At 45.9% G+C, this 19,364-nt stretch overlaps 1 protein-coding gene across 2 annotated transcripts in view; it reads right to left on the bottom strand.

Moving 5' to 3' along the window:
- Nucleotides 1–19,364, bottom strand: part of ZZEF1 (zinc finger ZZ-type and EF-hand domain containing 1) — a 300,633-nt gene that overhangs the window by 36,791 nt on the left and 244,478 nt on the right. For both annotated transcript variants that reach the window (XM_040336714.1, XM_040336715.1), the window contains one exon: nucleotides 6,423–6,782. In XM_040336714.1, coding sequence (XP_040192648.1) covers nucleotides 6,423–6,782 — 360 coding nt within the window. The remainder of the gene's footprint in view (nucleotides 1–6,422; nucleotides 6,783–19,364) is intronic.

Raw genomic sequence — 19,364 nt, 5'->3', positions numbered from 1 at the left:
ATGCGGATGCAGGCTTGTTGGGCTTGTGGTACCAGGTGCGCTTTAGTCCTTCAGTGGACACCTGGGCACCTTGAAAACGTTTTCCTGCCGCACTTGGTGGGCAGTAAATGAGGGCCCTTGCCTACGGCGAGGCTCCTTACCCTTCCCAGACTGCGGGAGCAGAGTGCTCTTACCGCCTGTGGCATCCTTTATGATGTCATTTAGGGACGCCCCAAAAAGCCGTTCACCCTTAAAAGGGTAAGTCCACCAGGGACTTCTTAGAGGACTGGTCCGCAGACCAACACTTCAGCCACACAAGGCGGCGTAGTACCACCGTGTAGGCGGAGGCCCTGGAGAGCAAGGGAAGCGTATCCAGGGCTGACTCACAGACAAACTTTAGACCTTGCACTAACTGGTCAGCCAGGTCAACGCAGGTCTCAGAAGCATTCTGAGCCTCCAGCTCTTGCGCCAGGGACTTAGCCCGTTCGGTAAGTGTCTGCGACACCAGCCCCCCGGCCAAAACCGGTCTCACCGCCGACCCCACCACTGTGAATAAGGAGCGGGCCACAGCCTCAGCTCTCCTATCTGCGGGGTCCTTAAATGCAGGAGCCCCTTCCAAAGGCAATGTGGTAGCCGTGTTCAGCCTGGACACAGGGGGGTCCACTGACGGAGGAGATACCCTTTTGGGGAGGATTTCCAAAAAAAGTGGGCAACGGACCGCAAAGTACTTTGGTACAGCAAAAGCTTTCTGCAGCTGATCCCATTCCTTGTATAACAAGTCGTCCAGATACGGAACACAAGGAAACACTTTTGCGGGGTAGCTTGCGGAACCCAAAAGGGAACGGCATGTTTGATGCCTCCGCCAAATCCTCAAGTTTTAGAGTATCCCGCACCGCAGTGATAAGAGCTCCAACAAATTCCTTATCCTGCTTTGACCTTGAAGCAGAATCGTCCTCAATGTCCGCGTGGATTAGCCTGCATCATCTGACATGACAGAACCATGGTCAAAGCAGAAGCAGCACCTGATTCTGCATCAGAGACATCCCCAGAAGCAGGCTCAGGGAGGGGGCGATTTTTACCCCCCTTCTGGCCACTTGACGCTTCAATCCTGGCAACAAACGCCTCCAGGACTGCCGTCACAGCATCCAGCGAGGCCACAGGAGCAGGGGCACTAAGGGTTAACTCTGGCATGGTTGGGGATGAAGCCTCACATGAGGGCCCTGGTTGTTCAGACTCCCAGCTGTCCACCTAAAAAATGCCACCTTAGTACTGCAGACCCAAAAACGGGACCCACCGGTCACCCTCCTGGCTGATACCGAGAGCAGGGGACTCACCACCCAGAACCAGACTGTACCGTTGTGCAGAGCTGAGAGTGCTGCCTGTGCCGTGTTGTTTCCTCAGAAGAAAAAAAATGTGGTGTTCGCGCCGTTATTCTAGGCACTAGAGGCCAAAGCATTTCTAAAATGGCCGCCGACATGCAGAAAAACAGCATGCGGGCTACAAGAAAATGGCCGCCGACATAGAGCCGCGGCAAAATGTATACACACAGTGAAACACAGCAGACAGACACAGCACCTTACAGTAAAATAATACAGCACCAGTACAGCAAAAAATATAGTACCCCACAGCAGCACAGCCCCCCCCGGCAGTAGAAGAGCCCCCCCCAGGTGGACCCCCCACCTCACAGCCGCCACCCAGCAACAGGGAAGGAGGGAGAGGAAAAAGGGAGAGAGGAAAGCAGGGTGGACCCACAGTCGACCGGCCCAGGAATGCACCAGTCGAAATCACCCTGCCGCGGCAAGGGGATACTACTTACCCGTCCTGCGACCACCGGCTGGAGGCATTCCAGACAGAACCAACGTCTGCTTGCAGCGTGGCTGTCGGCCCGGCACACTGTGACACAGCCATAGAGACCGGTCATATGTGAGCCCTGGAACATGTAGTTCATCGGCCGCCCCTGGAGCAACGGGGCATGTCGTGGACGGCCTAGTTAAAGACCGGCACACGCTCGATGGCCGAACATGGGGGGACTACAAGGATCGCAGATCCAGCCTGTCACCCAGTCGGCAGTTGATAGAGATCCCAGGATCCAAAAATGCAGGAACCAAAAAAAATAAAGGCGAAAAAAATCGCAAAAAATCTCCAGAGCACGTGGACTCCAGAAAAGGCCAAGCTCTCCTGACGCTAGGCAGATTAAAACTGAGGCTGGATGCTTCCAGAGAGCGGGATGTACCCGGGGGACACGCCCCCTGGGAGGTGCTGTACTGAGAGAAGTGTTTTTAACACTTAAAGTGCTGTTTCTTTTCTGCCTAGTCTCTCCTAGAAGGAAAGGTATATAACCCTAAGGTCAATGCTGTTTTTATTATTCCTGTATGTGATTTTTGCTTACAGCCAACATCAAATGAAATCATGTTATGGTCACTGCTACCCAGGTGTTCCTTTATCTGAACATTAGTAATATGCTCTGCATGGTTTGATGTTACCAGGTCCAACAAAGCATCATTCCTAGTTGGGGCCTCAATAAACTGGACCATAAAATTGTCCTGTAATAGGTTTATAAATTTTTGCCCTTTAACTGTCCCAGCAGTGCAATTACTCCAGTTAATCTTTGGGTAGTTAAAATCCCCATTATTATCACCGTCCCAGCCCTTTCCATCTGTGCAAGGAGCCGAGTCTCCACCTCCTCATTAACATTGGGTGGTCTATAACAAACTCCAATGATTAAATTTGAACTACGCACATCTGTATGCAGTTCCACCCATAATGCTTCAGACTCAACACACTCAGATTCAGATTTCATCCACCATTTCACACTCGCTTTGAGATCACTTCTCACAGAGACAGACCCTTCTATTTTTCCTTTTTACCCTGTCTTTCCAAGGGAGTGCATTGCCAGGAATATTAATAGCCCAATCATGTGAGGCATGAAGCCAAGTTTCAGCAATACCGATTACTTCATAACTCTCCTGATGCACCAGAACTTTCAACTCCGCTATTTTGCTTGGCAGATTCTGGCATTGGTGAACAAACACTTTAATGCATCAATATATTTTGACTGGTCACTTACTATCCTCTTGGGTGTTCTGAGATTGCAACTAGGACTTGCTACTATACTTACCTTGGGTTTATGTGCTTTGGTTACCCTACCGTTAATGCCCATAATACTACCCTCCGAAATATTTTCCACGTAGACAATCGCTACCTCTGGACCCTCCTTCCCGTCGCCTAGTTTAATAAGTGCTCTAACTTTTTGGCCATCTTCATTCCCAGCTGATCTGCACCCTCCTCATTTAGATGCAGTCCGTCCCTTCTATAGTACTGGGTATCGACTGAGAAGTCGGCCCAGTCCTCTAGGAAGCCAAACCCCTCCTTACTACACCACAGTGTATTGGAACATGTTGCAAATCTCTCTGGAACCAGCCATTCTCATTTAAAATAAGAAAAAAGGAACAAAGCATTTACTGTGCACACACCTGTAAGCTAAAATCAGAAGACAAGTTACTGTAAAGCTTGACACAATTGCAAATGGCCAAAAGTCTGGCCATATACATCTGGTAATGTATAACAACCTTTTCTCAGTTTCAATTAAATCTCAAAAACAGTTTAGACCAGGGGTTGGCAACCTGTCAATCGCAGCCATGTGACAGGTACATGGCGCCCTTGACTTGCTGACCTGCAGTCTGGTGAACAGTGGCACCTCATACAGAAGCAGTGGGACTTTGATTTTAAGTTGAACAGCTGGTTCATGCGGAGTGAGCAGGCTCCCGGATTTGAAGACACTGCTTCTCTAGTTCCTGCTGCAGTCCACAGCGTAGTAATATCAACTGCACCCCACCACTCTATATCCCTGCCTTAACCCTTTTACTGCCAGAGCAGAGTTTTTGAATGAATGAAAAAACTTATATAGCGCAGCACATGCGAACTAAATCGCCTCTGGGCGCTCGTTGTTCCTGTCTCTCTTGATATCAAAAGAGATGAGTTTTGATCTTTCTTCTGAAGGTCAGGTGGTTTTCCTCCAACCGAATGCTGGTTGGTAAAGCATTCCATAGTCTGGGACATTGGAGCGCAAATCTTCTTTCTCCTTTGGACTTGAATTTGGCTTTGGGTATCTGAAGCAGATTTTGGTTGGTGGATCGCAGAATGCGATTGGCGTTGTGAGCTTTTATCTTGTCGCAAAGATATTGCGGAGCCTTCCCATGGATGCACTTATGTGTCAGACAGAGTGCTTTAAAAGCAATTCTGTCCTTTACTGGCAACCAGTGAAGGGTTCTCAGCGAAGGTGAGATTGATTCCCATGTTTTTTTCCCAGTCACAAGTCTGGCGGCCGTATTTTGTACGACTTGCAGGCGAGCGATTTGGTACTTTGGGAGTCCGAGGTAAAGTGCATTAGCATAGTCCAACCTGGAGTTCACAATTGTTCCCACCACGACCGCTATGTCTTCTTTGGGGATAAATGGAATAAGTCTGCGTAGTAGGCGCAGCAGATGGTGGAATCCGCTGACTACTGACCCTATTTCTGCGTCCATTGTCATGTAGGTGTCGAAGATATTTTTTTTGACACGCATGTTTAAAAAATAAATGTTTAACCCTGAAGACTGCAAAAACCCCCAAAACAAGTTCTGAAAGACAACCCAGAGAATAAAAAAGTTGTAGCTCAAATTTTTTGTGTTACACAATATTAGCGCAAAGGTCTACCATCAAGTAGGGGACAAAGTACCCTACGTGATGATTTGTGCGATATATTCTCCTTAACCGCCTCATACGTCCTCCCACATGGGCCGTTTGGGCGCAATCTCTAGAGCGCGCACTGGCAGGATCTGTGACCACAGTCATCGTTTACTGCCATTTGATCTCTCTGACTGGTTTCAGCAACCACATGGTACCAAGGTCAATCACAAATTTGTAAAATGAAAAAAATAAATAAAAAAAAACCCTTGGCGCCCGTCCCAGTGTACCCGATCATCGCCACACCAGTGATGATATCCCTAATCACCACTCACACCAGTAACAGAGTCCCTGATCATTATTAGATGCGCAATTAATGCCCCTAGATAGACAGAAGATGCAGATTGCACTGCATTAGATGCTCCCCTAGTCACGGTGCGCAAGTTGCAGTGTGGCCGTTACCAGGGTTGTTTAGAAACAAACACTGGATTGTTTTCATCTGATAGCAGTCAGCTTGTCAGATGTACACACACTCCCAGTGGCTGCAGCCACTGGGAGTGTGTACAACACCCCACCCTCCCTCCCCACTATTGGGTCCATATGATGTAGGGACCTGACTTTAAAAGGGCTAACAGTACCAGAATGGGGCCAGCAGCAGCTGCAAGGGACAGTGGTTAGGTGTGCTGACAGTGGAATCAGGTTTGCCGACAGTGGACAATTATTGTCATGCTAGGTGGGTGTGGCACCTACCAAGCGCCCTGCAACCTTGAGTAGTACAGCGACCAAGGGGTCAAAGCAGGTAGTGAGGTGTTGTATTGCCTCCTCGCCACCCGCTTTTACCATCCATACTTTTGGAGGGTGTGGCAAGCGCTTCTTTAATTCCTACAGGTGAGTTGTTAGTGTGTCATGCTGCACACAGAGTGGTGTTCTCTGTTTGTTATGAAAAAAAAAAGGGAAGGGGAATAACACATAGGCACTCACATTTGCCCACATCCGAAATAGTAGTTCAAGAAAAGAGGTTGTACTACACTAGGCAGTGACATGGCGGACTTTCAAAGGCAATCACAGGGACATTTTTGGTTATAAAAAATATAGATTTAATTACAAAAATACAAATATACAAATAAATTTCAATAAAATATGTTGAGAAAAGTACATAAATACATATTCCTAAGCAATATTTTCGTCTCGCCTGAAGACGAGACGAAAATATTGCTTAGGAATATGTATTTATGTACTTTTCTCAACATATTTTATTGAAATTTATTTGTATATTTGTAATTAAATCTATATTTTTTATAACCAAAAATGTCCCTGTGATTGCCTTTGAAAGTCCGCCATGTCACTGCCTAGTGTAGTACAACCTCTTTTCTTGAACTCTGTTTGTTATGATTGTTGCAGAGATCCCTTCACATCTCCTAGGAGCTGCCTTCCGAGTGCAGCCTATGCCCCGATGATTATTGTTGCTGAGATAAACTTGCTTTGCCTCATGGATTCAGTGATTACCCATCTATTCCGCCATATATACCTAAAAAGTGCTACGACACTCATCAGCTGCATTAGATATGAGGAGCTACTGACGCTGGTCACTCTGTGGCTATTATTAAACGCTGCAAAGAGCCAGTCACTTAGCATATGAGCTACAGATCGCTTCTTAAAAACTGCCTGTATGACATGGGCCAAAAGGTTTTTGAAAAAGTCACTATTCTCTGTGGAAAAATACAGATAAATGTATAATATAATAAAATATAAAAAGGAACATTTATAAACCATCTTACCTTTTCCCACAACTGTTTTTCTTCCAGATGCATTAGCATATTTAAAATATATGTTATATGCGCAGGTCCACTTAATTCCAGGATGTCTTCTTTCAGTGGAACGCCATCAGGCCATTCAGCCAACAAGGAAGCAAGTACATGGCGGGCATACACAACGGCTGTGGCCTCATTCACATGGAACAGGTAATCCCGTGCTGCTATCTTGCCACGAGAATCAAGCTCTTTACGGAGAAGTATAGAGCTTTTTGTTCGTCTTTGTTTAGCATAGGCAACTTGAAGGTCACTCTCATTTGTTACAATAAGTTTTTGATTGACAGGATTGGACTCCTCTGTAGCTTTATCACACAGAACAGGTTTCATCTGCAAGGAAAAATAGTTTCAGGCATCACAAGAATTGTTCCTATTTTAGAAATGTGTAGGTGCTTTAAATTGTAGGTGTGGGAAGCAATGCTTTTTACACATTGTTCCACTGTAAAATAACTTCTTTAATCCTAGATAAAGCTTTATATTCTTCATGCATACAAATATTAAAATACCTATACAATTATCTATTTAAATATGTAATTGATTGAGACAGGCAGTGTGCAGTCTCAGTTACACTGAATACATCTACATCTGTACATCTCTTAAAGTGGTTGTAAATTTCTATAATGAAAAATAAACAGAGCATATCACTCTATAGTATGTACTTGCCTCAATCCAAAGCACCAAGTATAATTTGTCTCCTCTGCCTTCCCTCTGCTATCTGTATTAATCACTTCTGACAGGTTTTTCAAACACCACAGAATCCTGGGAGGCAGTCCAATACACATGTGGAGATTGTCAGCCTCAGCTGTGCATATTTCCCTAGGAGACTGTGTAGAGGAAGGTGTGCCATTTTCCTCCACTCAGGTCTCACCTCACACCCAGCACACTTCTCTGTGCTGTGCAGTGTGACACATGAGATTCTCTCCTCTGTCTGCTGGAGCGGAGAAAAAGCTTCTGATCTGTGTGTTTTCAAAGACTGTAGAGAAGAGAGGGCTGAAGATAAACAGGTACATTTTATGTATGAGGATTTGTTTCATCTCTCTGTATCGCCTGAAGCTAATTCAGTGGGTGTATACGTAAAGGGAAACTAATGCCCCGTTTCCACTGAGCGGATCGGTTCGGTACGGTACGCTATTTTGGGTGTTTCCATTACGAAAGTGTGCCATTAAAACGAACCGTACCGGACCATTCTGGGTCCTGCTTCAGATGTGGGGCCATAGAAAATGGAACGGTTCCATTAGGGGAGGAGATGCAATACATTCCACTGATTGGTGGACGTGCTAGGCATTTTTTCTAAATCCTGTATGGTCCCTGATGGTCCGATTTGCAGTGGAAACGCTCACGAGAATAGATCAGTCCATTCTAAACCGTTCCAAACTAACTGACCCGAACCGTTCCGTTCAGTGGAAACAAGGCATAATGGTGTTCAGCCAATTATATCTCAGTTTAAAAAAGAAAAAAAAATGTTTAATAGATTTTAACTTGTGTTTATGCTATTATGGAAGAATAGGATTTTGTACTTACCGTAAAATCCATTTCTCTTCTGTTCATGGACGGACACAGCAGCAATTGACCTTAGGGTATTATATCCTTCCTTCCAGAAGAGACTAGGCAGAAAACAGCACTTTAAGTGTTAAAAACAGTTTGCTCAGTACAGCTCCTCCCAGGGCGCGTGGTCCCCTGGGTATAACCCACTCTCTGACTAAGCAGCTCCAGTTCGTAACAAGCAGTACAAACAAAATGAGGGGTGGGTGCTGTGTCCGTCCATGAACTCAGAGAAATGGATTTCACGGTGAGTACAAAAATCCTATTTTCTCTTCCGTTCATGGACAGACACAGCAGCAATTGACCTTAGGGACGTAACCAAGCAGTGTCAAAAGATTTGAGGGGTGGGAAAAAAAACACAGCAAATTAAGCTTCACCCCAAACAAACCAAACCAGAGTTCCTCAACGAAGGAACTTCAACCTTAAGCAGCCGCCTGCAAAACCTTGCGGCCAAAGGAGGCATCCGCAGATGCACTCACATCCACCTTGTAAAACTTGAAAAGGTGTGGGTTGACGACCAGGTCGCTGTCTTACACACCTGTAAAACAGACGCTTGACGGCGGAAAGCCCAAGAGGTATAAATCGATCTGGTCGAATGCGCCATAACCAGAAAGGGAGGCGCCTGCCCCTTTAGGGCATAGGCCTGGAGCACGACCTGTCTGCTCCACCTGAAAATGGAGGCCGACAAGACCGTCAGACCTTTCTTGGGACCAGTCACTGACGCGAACAGTGAGTCCGATCTCCGAAAACGGAGCCGTAGCAGACAAGTACGCCCGTAGGGCTCGCACCACGTCCAAGGAAAGTAACGTGGCCTCCTTCGAGTTCTTCGGTTGAGGACAAAAGGATAGTAAAACAATGTTCTCATTAATGTGAAAAGCCGAAACAACCTTCGAAAGCAACGATGGCTGCGGCCGCAGCACCACCTTATCCTTGTGGATGACCAAGTTAAAGAGCCTTGCAAGACAAGGCCACCAGATCAAAAACTCGTCTGACCGAAGGAATTAGGAAGACCACCTTCTGGGACAGAGTCAACGGAGGAATCTCCCCAATGTCTTCAAACGGAGCCCTTTTGAAGCACCGAGAGGACCAAATTCAAGTCCCACGAAGGCAGTGGAGGACGCACAGGAGGGGCCACATGCCTGACCCCCTGTACGAATGTACGCACCAGGGAGTGCATTGCCAACGGTCGCTGCCAAAAAACAGCCAAGGCCGAAATCTGACCCATAAACGTACTTAAGGCGAGAGCTTGATCCACTCCACGTTGTAGGAACAGCAGAATCCGGGACAGCACATATGTGCGGGGGTGCCATTTCATCTCTGCACACGTAGAGATGTAGGCCTTCAACGTACGATGGCAAATCCTACGTGAAGTAGTCTTCCGTGCAAGTAACATGGTAGAGATCACAGAGTCTGACGGACCTCGGTCCTTCAGCACCTGGCTCTTAACAGCCATGCCGTTTAAAGCCAGCGACTGTAAAGCAGGGTGAGAAAAATCGGACCCTGCGACAGAAGATCTACTCTCAGGGGTAGAAGCCAAGGGACGTCTGCCACCAGACGCACCAGGTCCGCATACCAGGAATGGCGTGGCCAATCCAGAGCGACCAGGATTGTTGGTATCCCCTCCGCTTCCACTCTGCGCAACAGGCGAGGGAGAAGCTTCAGAGGAGGGAAGGCGTAGATTAGACGACTGACGCGTCCGCCCAAGGGTCTCTTGACCTGGCCACGCCTGGAGTGCTCCATTTTTGGCACAAATCTGAAACACTTCCGGGTGCCACGACCATTTTCCCTGGTCCAGTGTTTGCCAATTCTGCACCCCCGGAATTTACACGGCCGACAAAGCCGGAACGTACCTTGTGGCTCACCGGAGGATGTGTGCAACCTCCGCCGTGATAGCCCGGAGCTCCAGGACATTGACTGGCAGACGGGACTCCACCTGAGCTGACTGGACACTCCAGAAATGCCCCCAGCCGGTATCCGTCGTGACCACCGTCCGATAGCACGGCAAAAATAATTTCCCGGTCCTAAGTACCGGAGATGTCAGCCACCACACTAGGGAGGACCTGACCAGGCGACTCACCCAAATCTGGTAATCCAGAGACGAAGGGAGCTTGTCCCAACGTGACAGAATCTCTTTCTGTAACACTCGTGTGGGCATACAGAACTGCCTCGAAAGAGGCTACCATGGGACCCAGAATTCTCTTGCAAAAGCGAAGCGACGACCACTTCTGGGTCGCTAACCACTGCGCCGCAGATTGCAGTGTCTGGAGTTTTTCCGTTGGGAGAAAAAACTCGCTTCTGAGGAATCCAGGACCAACCCCAGGTATTCCAGTCACTGAGACGGTACCAACATCGACTGCTGGACAATCAGTAGCCACCCAAATCTTTTGGAGGGGCTGGCAGGATATGGACACATCCTCTCCTAATTCTGAGCTTAAAGAAGCTCTCAGGAGAAGGTCGTCCAGGTATCCCACAACAGCACTTCCGCGCTGCCTTTATAGGGCCAGAATCGGAGCGAGCACCATTGTGAAAACTTGTGGTGCCGAAGCCAGGCCGAAGGGGAGGGCCACAAACTGAAAATGGTCATCTTCGACCGCAAAACGCAGAAACCTCCGTGTTTTGCGCCTATGGGAATATGCAGGTACGCGTCTTGAGTTTCTAAGGACGCCATAAAGTCCCGCTGATGGAGAGCCACCACTACAGAGCGAACAATTCCATCCTGAATCCTTGCACTTTGACAAAAGAGTTAAGGGCCTTGAGGTCCAGGATTGGACGGACCCCTTCCTTTTTTGGGGACTACAAACAGATTGGAGTAAAAACCCCTGAAACCGTTCCCTGAAGGAACCGGTACAATCACTCCCCTGACCAGCAGATCCTGAACAGCTCCAGACAGGGCCACCCGGCGTACCGGAGGAAGCTGGAGGTTGGAAGGAAAAATCTGTTTGGTGGACAAGAGAGAAACTATCTTGTACCCCGAAGAAACTACCTCGCAAACCCAGCGGTCGGAAAGGAGGGATCTCCACCGAGCCGCACATCCGCAAAGTCGGCCCCCCACCCGAGTGTCTGGCGGGGGCAGACCTATATGCAGAAGCAGGCTTGTTCGCAGGCTTGTTGGGCTTGCGGTACCAGGTGCGCTTTTGATCTACAGCGGGCGCCTTAGCACCCTGGAAAACGTTTTCCTGCCGCACCTGGGGGGCGGAAAAAAAATTGATTGGGGAGGTAACGAAGGGACCCTGCTTATGACGAGGCTCCTTACCCTTCCCAGATTGTGGGAGCAGAGTGCTCTTACCCCCTGTAGCATCTATAATGATGCCATCCAGGGACGCCCCAAAAAGCCGTTCACCCTTCAAGGGTAAGTCCCCTAAGGACCTTTTAGAGGATTGGTCCGCAGACCAACACTTTAGCCACACAAGGTGGCATAGTACCACCGCGTAGGCGGAGGCCCTGGAGAGCAAGGGGAGCGTATCCAGGGCCAATTCACAGACAAAACTACAGGCCCTGCACCAACTGGTCAGCCAGGCCCACACAGAGATCAGGAGCATTATGCGCCTCCAGCTCCGGCAGCAGGGACTTTGCCCGCTAGGTAATTGTCTGTGACACTAGAGCTCCAGCCGAAACCGGTCTCACTGCCTACCCCACTACTGTGAGAATGGAGTGGGCCACAGCCTCAGCTCTCCTATCTGCGGGGTCCTTAAAGGTGGGAGCCCCTTCCACAGGTAACGTGGTAGACTTGAGCAGTCTGGACACAGGGGGGGTACGCTGACGGAGGACTTTTTTTTTATTTTATTTTTTTAAGTCTTCCTCAAAAGGATAAACGGACCGCATGTATGTTGGCCGATCCCATTCCTTGTATGATATTTTGTCCAGGTATGGAACACAAGGAAACACTTTTGCGGGGCGGCGTGCGAAACCCAAAAGAGGACTGGCATCTCTGATGTCTCCGCTGTCCTCAAGTTTTTGAGTATACCGCACCGCAGTGATAAGAGCTCTAACAAAACGCCATATCAAGCGCTGACCCTGAAGCAGAGTCATCCTCACTGACCGTGTGGGCGAAGCCTGAATCATCTGACATGACAGAACCAGAGCCAGCAGTAGGGTCCGGTTCCGTGTCAGAGCCATCCCCAGAAGCAGGCGCAGGGAGGGGGTTTTTACCCCCCTTCTGGCCACTTGTCGCTTCAATCCTGGCGATAAACGCCCAAGGGACTGCCGTATGGGCTCTACAGAGACCGCAGGGGCACTAAGGGTTAACTCAGGCATGGAAATAAATAAATTGATCACACTCCCTGTGGGGTGTCAGCAAGTTAAAACAGCGCTAACAAATATATGTGCATATTTGACTAAATATAAACAAAATTACAACCCATATATGATGATATTAAACCATATGTAAACAGTGAAGAATAATAAACACTGAACTGTGATTGTAATGAAATAAAACACCCGTGAAGACTGAAAAAACGTGAAATGGGGTATACAGGGGTATTGCCACACAGTCTATCTCTACCAGTGAATGCTACGTGTCTGGATGCAGTGTGTTTTTGAAGTTTTTATTTAATTGGATGTGCGGCTTCACCTGACAGTTGTCTATGGCACCGTGAGTAGGAGGATTTCTTTTTCTTGCTGATCGGGGGTCCGCCGTGACCGCTTCTCACCAGTTGTGCGTTTGAAGGAGTTTTTTGATGTGACATATTGCTGTTTTACAAGTTTTTGTTTGTGAGTGTACTTTTTGAAGTTTTAATTTGGTGTGCTATTAAACCCTTGACGGTATCACACTATTTGCACTTCTTTGTCTCTCCCTGACATCTATGTGGAACGGTTTGGAGGTCATATCGGGAATACATCTTTACTGACTGGAACATCTATATCTGATAAGGTTTTTTTGCCAAAACACGAGAGTGTGAGGCATACTTGTCTGGTGAGTGTCCATTTTGATGGGGGAGGAATCACAGAGCACTGTCGGGTGTGGTGAAAGTTCTTGAAATCATTGAAGATCGCAGGATCCTTAATCACATGAACTTTTTGGCTCACTTTTTGAATTATTTCTAGAGACTGTTCTTTTGCACTTTTAGTGCTTCCATTTCACGTTTTTTCAGTCTTCACAGGTGTTTTATTTCATTACAATCACAGTTCAGTGTTTATTATTCTTCACTGTTTACATATGGTTTAATATCATCATATATGGGTTGTAATTTTGTTTATATTTAGTCAAATATGCACATATATTTGTTAGCGCTGTTTTAACTTGCTGACACCCCACAGGGAGTGTGATCAATTTATTTATTTTCTGTTCACCGATTTATTTAAACAGCAGCTAGGCATTGATTGATTGATTGATTGATTGATTTTTGAGCTTAATTAGGCGCCAAATGCCCACTGTGAAGTGAGCGTCTAAGCGCCGCTGGTTAGATGTAACTTTGAATCAATCCGTGGTGAGGAAGAGAGAGAAAAGAGAAGAGAGGGCGGTGAAAGGAAAGGGTATCCAGCCCTTAGGGGAGCAAGAGGAAAGAGCCGTGAAGTGTATGAGAAAAAATATAAAAGAAAAAAGGAACAGTGGGGATAGAGGATGGGGTAGAAGACATCATAGTTATTAGAGAGGCAAGTGGCCCCTTCAATGAGGGGGCGGACTGTGAGAGAGAAAAGAATATACATTTATCCATAGGCCTGGACGAACAGCTCCATCTTTCGTTTTTTTCTGAAGAGGAGCAGGTTAGGTGTCATCTTAAGTTCCAAGGAGAGGGCATTCCACAGCATGGCACCCCTACTCTGGAGTCGTTTGCCTCCCATGGAAGAAAGTTTATCCATCATTTATTCCTCCACAGGCGCAACGGTGGGCGGCTATTAGGGCGCATATTATAGATCACCCATTTCTCCTATTAACTCAGGCATGGTTGGGGTAGAAGTCTCTGTTCAGACTTCATGTTGACCCACCGCTATTCCGCCCTAGTACTGCAAGGCAGAGACCCACAGGTCATCCTCCCGGCCGAAAAACAGAGAGCAGGGGACCCCTAGGTAACTCACCATCCGGCCAGGCTGTAGTGCTGCTGAAGCGCCGAGAGTGCTGTCCGCTCTGTGCCGTCCCTCAGGAAGCAATTCGCGGGCTACAAAATGGCGGCCATATACGTGTTTAAAGCAACAGTGACACAGCAGAAAACACAGCCCAGCACACACAGCAAATCCAGTACAACAAATTAATAAGAAGGGAGAAGCTGCTGCTCCAGGTGAGCACACCTGAGCAATCAATGTCCTCTCAGAAACAGGTGGGTGCCTGCAATGCATGAGGCAAAAACTTGAAGGCAGGATATGGACAGCCGCACACCAATGAATCTTAAAAAAGCAAGCCTTTAAAAGGTGAAAAAGCAAAAGCACTACAAAAAATTAATAGCAGCACAGCCACCGTAGTGACAGAGCCCCAGGCGGACCCCCCCCCCCTTTACAGCCTCAGCCCAGCATGGGGAAGGAGGGAGAGGAAAGCAGGACGGACCCTCATTCGACCTTCCCAGGAAAGCAAAGCACCAGCCATACCACCTTGCCAGGGCAAGGGGCCACTACTTACCCATCCTGTGACCACCGGCTGGAGGCATTCCGGACAGAACCAAGGTCCGCTAAACGGCATGGCTGTCGGCCAGACACACTGACAAAGCCATAGAGACCGGTCATATGTGTGCCCTGGAACATGTAGTTCCCCTGGCCACCTCTGGAGCAACAGGGCATGTCGTGGACGACCCAGAGCTGAGGGCCGGCACACGCTTGATGGCCGAGCATGGGGGGACTACAAGGATCAAGATCCAGCCTGTCACCCAGTCGGCAGTTGATAGTAGATCTCAGGATCAAAAAATGCTGGAACAAAATAAAAGCAAAAAAAATAAAAGTACATGGACTCCAGCAAGGCCATGTCTACTCCTGACGCTAGGCAGAAAAAAAACTGGAGCTGCTGAGTCAGAGAGTGGGTTATACCCGGGGGACCACGCCCCCTGGGAGGAGCTGTACTGAGGAAAGTGTTTTTAACACTTAAAGTGCTGTTTTCTGCCTAGTCTCTCCTAGAAGGAAGGATATAATACCCTAAGGTCAATTGCTGCTGTGTCCGTCCATGAACAGAAGAGAAATTTGTTTTACCAATTAAGACAAAAAAATTCCCTGAGCACTGTGGGTTAGCTTCATGCCTTTTGCATTATTTAATGGGTCTTAAAGTTCGCACTGAGGTTTCCAATAGGGCAGAGATATGCAATTAGAGGACCTCCAGCTGTTGCAAACTACAAGTCCCATCATGCCTCTGCATCTGGGTATCATGCTTGTGGCTGACAAAATCTTGCAATGCCTCATGGGACTTGTAGTTCTGCAACAGCTGGAGGTCCACTAATTGCATATCCCTGCAATGGGGCTTGGATCACTGCTGAGTCATCAATTCCTGTTCCTGAAAATGTAAAAACAGTACTTAAAGCACCAACTAGAGAAAAAAAAAAAAAAAAAGAAGAAAAATCTCCATTTACCAGACCAAAAAAAAAGAAGCCTTTTTAGTTCAAACCCTAAATTACATCTCTGCAATACATGCACATTTCTGCATATTTTAGGATTTTCATTACTCTGCAATACAGAAAAGAGTTGATTTGCCCAAAATACAGTGTGCTCCTAGCTTTCTATTTGACCTGACAATGCACTGAGAATTTATGACACTAGATTAGACAGAATCTGAAGCAACAGGGCATGGCAACCAATCAGTTTCTATCTTCAGCTTGCTAAATTAAGCTTTGAAAATTAAAGATAGAAGCTCGTTGGTTGCCATGCACAGCTGGTCCAGACTCTGGCTTATTTTGATAAATTCCCCTCACTGTATTTTTAAAGTGCATATAGGAAAAGTAGGACTTAAGGGCGGACTTTATAGGTATCAGAAAAGGAATACAAACTTAATAGGAAAAATATATAATTTTAATGTACAGTTATAAAAATAGACAATATAACATTAATGTTACATTGTATTCCTTTTCTGGTACCTATAAAGTCTGCCCTAAAGTCCTACTTTTCCTATTTATAGTTTATATGCATGTGGTACCCCCTTGGCCCCTCTTTTGTTATATATTTTTAAAGTACAGCAAAACCTTGGATCAAGAGCATAATTTGTTCCAAAGCACTTGTATATCAAAGCAAATTTCCCCATAAGAAATAATGAAAACTCAGGTGATTTGTTTCACAACCATTTATTCATGCAGTTGTGCTCATAAGTTTACATACCCTGGTCGAATTTATGATTTCTTGGACATTTTTCAGATAATATAACACAAACTTTTTTCACTCATAGTTCGTGATCGGCTGAAAACATTTATCATCAAATCAACTGTGTTACTCTTTTTAAAACATAATGGCAACAGAAACTACCCAAATGACTAGGGTTGTCCAGATACCGATACTAGTATCGGTATCGGGACCGATACCAAGTATTTGCGGGAGTACTCGTACTCGCGCAAATGCTCCCGATACCTAAATAGAATACTTTTTTTGTATTTATCAACATGTTCTATGAAAATTCTTTGAGTTTTTTACTACTGCGTGACAAGCAAATAAAACATTTTTATTCATTTTTACTCATTTTTATTCTTTTATAATGTCTTGAGTTAGAGTTCTTCATAATTCTAAAGAAAATATCCTTAGTCTGTATTGTGGTTTGAAAACTGTCACATGACATTTAAAAAAAGTATCGGTATTCGGTATCGGCGACTACATGAAAAAAAGTATCGGTACTTGTACTCGGTCCTAAAAAAGTGGTATCGGGACAACCCTACAAATGACCATGATGAAAAGTTTACATACCCCAGTTCTTAATACCGCGTATTGCCCCCTTTAACCACTTCGTTACCGAGCCTGTTTTTCAGATTCAGTGTTTACGAGACTAAAACAGTTTTTTTGCTAGAATATTACTTAAAACCCCCAAACATTATATATTTTTTTTTTTCTAACACCCTAGAGAATAAAATGGCAGTCATTGCAATACTTTTTGTCACACCGTATTTGCGCAGCGGTCTTACAAGCGCACTTTTTTTGGAAAAAATTCACTTTTTTAAATTAAAAAATAACACAACAATAAATTTGGCCCAATTTTTTTATATATTGTGAAAGATAATGTTACGCCGAGTAAAATGATACCCAACATGTCACGCTTAAAAATTGCGCCCGCTCGTGGCATGGCGTCAAACTTTTACCCTTAAAAATCTTGATAGGCGACGTTTAAAAAATTCTACAGGCTGCATTTTTTGAGTTACAGAGTAGGCCTAGGGCTAGAATTATTGCTCTCGCTCTAACGATCGCGGCGATACCTCACTTGTGTGGTTTGAATACCGTTTTCATATGTCGGCGCTACTCGCGTATACGTTCGCTTCTACGCGCGAGCTCGTCGGGACGGGGCGCTTTAAAAAATTTTTTTTTTGCTTTTCGCATTTATTTTTAATTATTTTACAATTTTTAACACTGAAATAAAAAAAAATAAAAAAATTATCACTTTTATTCCTATTACAAGGAATGTAAACATCCCTTGTAATAGAAAAAAGCATGACAGGTCCTCTTAAATATGAGATCTGGGGTCAAAAAGACCTCAGATCTAATATTTGGGCTTAAATGCAAAAAAAAAAAAAAAAATTTGGAAATGTCATTTTTTCAAATGACAAAAAAAAAATGTCTCTTTAAGAGGCTGGGCGGGACTGACGTTTTGACGTCACTTCCGCCCAGCAGAGCTATGGGGGACGGGCGAAGGAGATTTTTCCTTCAGTCTCGTCCCCGCTCAGCTGCCGGATGGTCGCGATCCCCTCCGCCGCTACCGACGGCTCCGGTAAGCGGCGGAGGGCGCGGGACAGCGGCGGGAGGGGGGGGGCCCCTCTCCCGCCACCGATAACGGCGATCTCGCGGCGAATTCGCCGCGGAGACCGCCGTTATCGTGTACAGGACCGTCGGCACTAAAGATGGATACCTCAGTTGTGGCAGCAGCTGCTGCCGTTACTGAGATATCCATCTTTAAAAACAGGACGTCATTGGACTATGGGCCAGTAACGAAGTGGTTAACATCCATGACAGCTTTGTGGTATTTGTGGACGAGGCTCTTTATCTTCTCAAATGTTAAAGCTGCCCATTCCTCTTGGCAAAAAGACTCCAGTTCCTGCAAATTCTTGGGTGGTCTTGCATGAACTGCCTGTTTGAGATCTCCCCAGAGTGGCTCAATGATATTGAGGTCAGGAGACTGAGATGGCGACTCCAGAACCTTCACTTTATTCTGCTGTAGCCAATGACAGGTTGACTTTGCTTTGTGTTTTGGATCATTGTCATATTGGAATGTCCAAGTACGTCCCATGAGCAGCTTCCTGGCTGATGAATGCAACTGTTCCTCCAGTATTTTTTGATAACATACTGCATTCATCTTGCCAACAATTTTGACCAAATTTCCTGTGCCTTTGCAGCTCACACATCCCTAAAACATCAGCGATCCACCTCCGTATTTCACAGTAGGAATGGTGTACTTTTCATCATAGGCCTTGTTGACTCCTCTCCAAATGTAGCGTTTATTGTTGTGGCCAAAAAGCAACATTTTGGTCTCATCCCTCCAAATGACTTTGTGCCAGGTGGTTTGAAGCTTGTCTCTGTGCTGTTTGGCGTATTGTAAGCAGGATAATTTGTGGCATTTGTGTAGTAAAGGCTTTCTTTTGGCGACTTGACCATGCAGCCCATCTTTCTTCAAGTGCCTACTTATTGTGCATCTTGAAACAGCCACACCACATGTTTTCAGAGAGTTCTGTATTTCACCTGAAGTTATTTGTGGGTTTTCTTTGCATCCTTAACAGTTTTCCTGGCAGCTGTGGCTGAAATTTTAGTTGGTCTATCTGACCGTGGTTTAGTTTCAACAGAACCCCTCATTTTCCACTTCTTGATTAGCGTTTAAACACTGCCGATTGGCATTCTAAATTACTTGGCTATCTATTTATATTCCTTTCCTGTTTTATACAGTTCAATTACCTTTTAGCACAGATCTTTTGACAATTCTTCTGCTTTCTCCATGACTCCGAATCCAGAAACAACAGTGCAGCACTGGATGAAAGATGCAAGGGTCTGTCAGGAGTCCAGAAACTCATTGGCCTGTTATAAGCACGCACTTAATTACAAGCAAACAGATCACAGGTGAGGATGGTTACCTTTAATAGTTATTCCAACCCCTTTGTGTCAACTTGTGTGCATTCTATCAGGCCAAAATGACCAGGGTATGTAAACTTTTGATCAAGGTCATTTTGATAATTTCTAATGCCATTATAAGAGTAAACACAATTGATTGATAATAAATGGATTCAAGCAAACACTAACCATGAATGAAAGAAATGTTTTTGTGTTATCATTCATATTCTC

The sequence above is a fragment of the Rana temporaria genome, chromosome 2, assembly GCF_905171775.1.
Source record: "Rana temporaria chromosome 2, aRanTem1.1, whole genome shotgun sequence".
Classification (NCBI taxonomy): Eukaryota; Metazoa; Chordata; class Amphibia; order Anura; family Ranidae; genus Rana; species Rana temporaria.
This window is presented reverse-complemented; position numbering and strand designations above follow the sequence as displayed.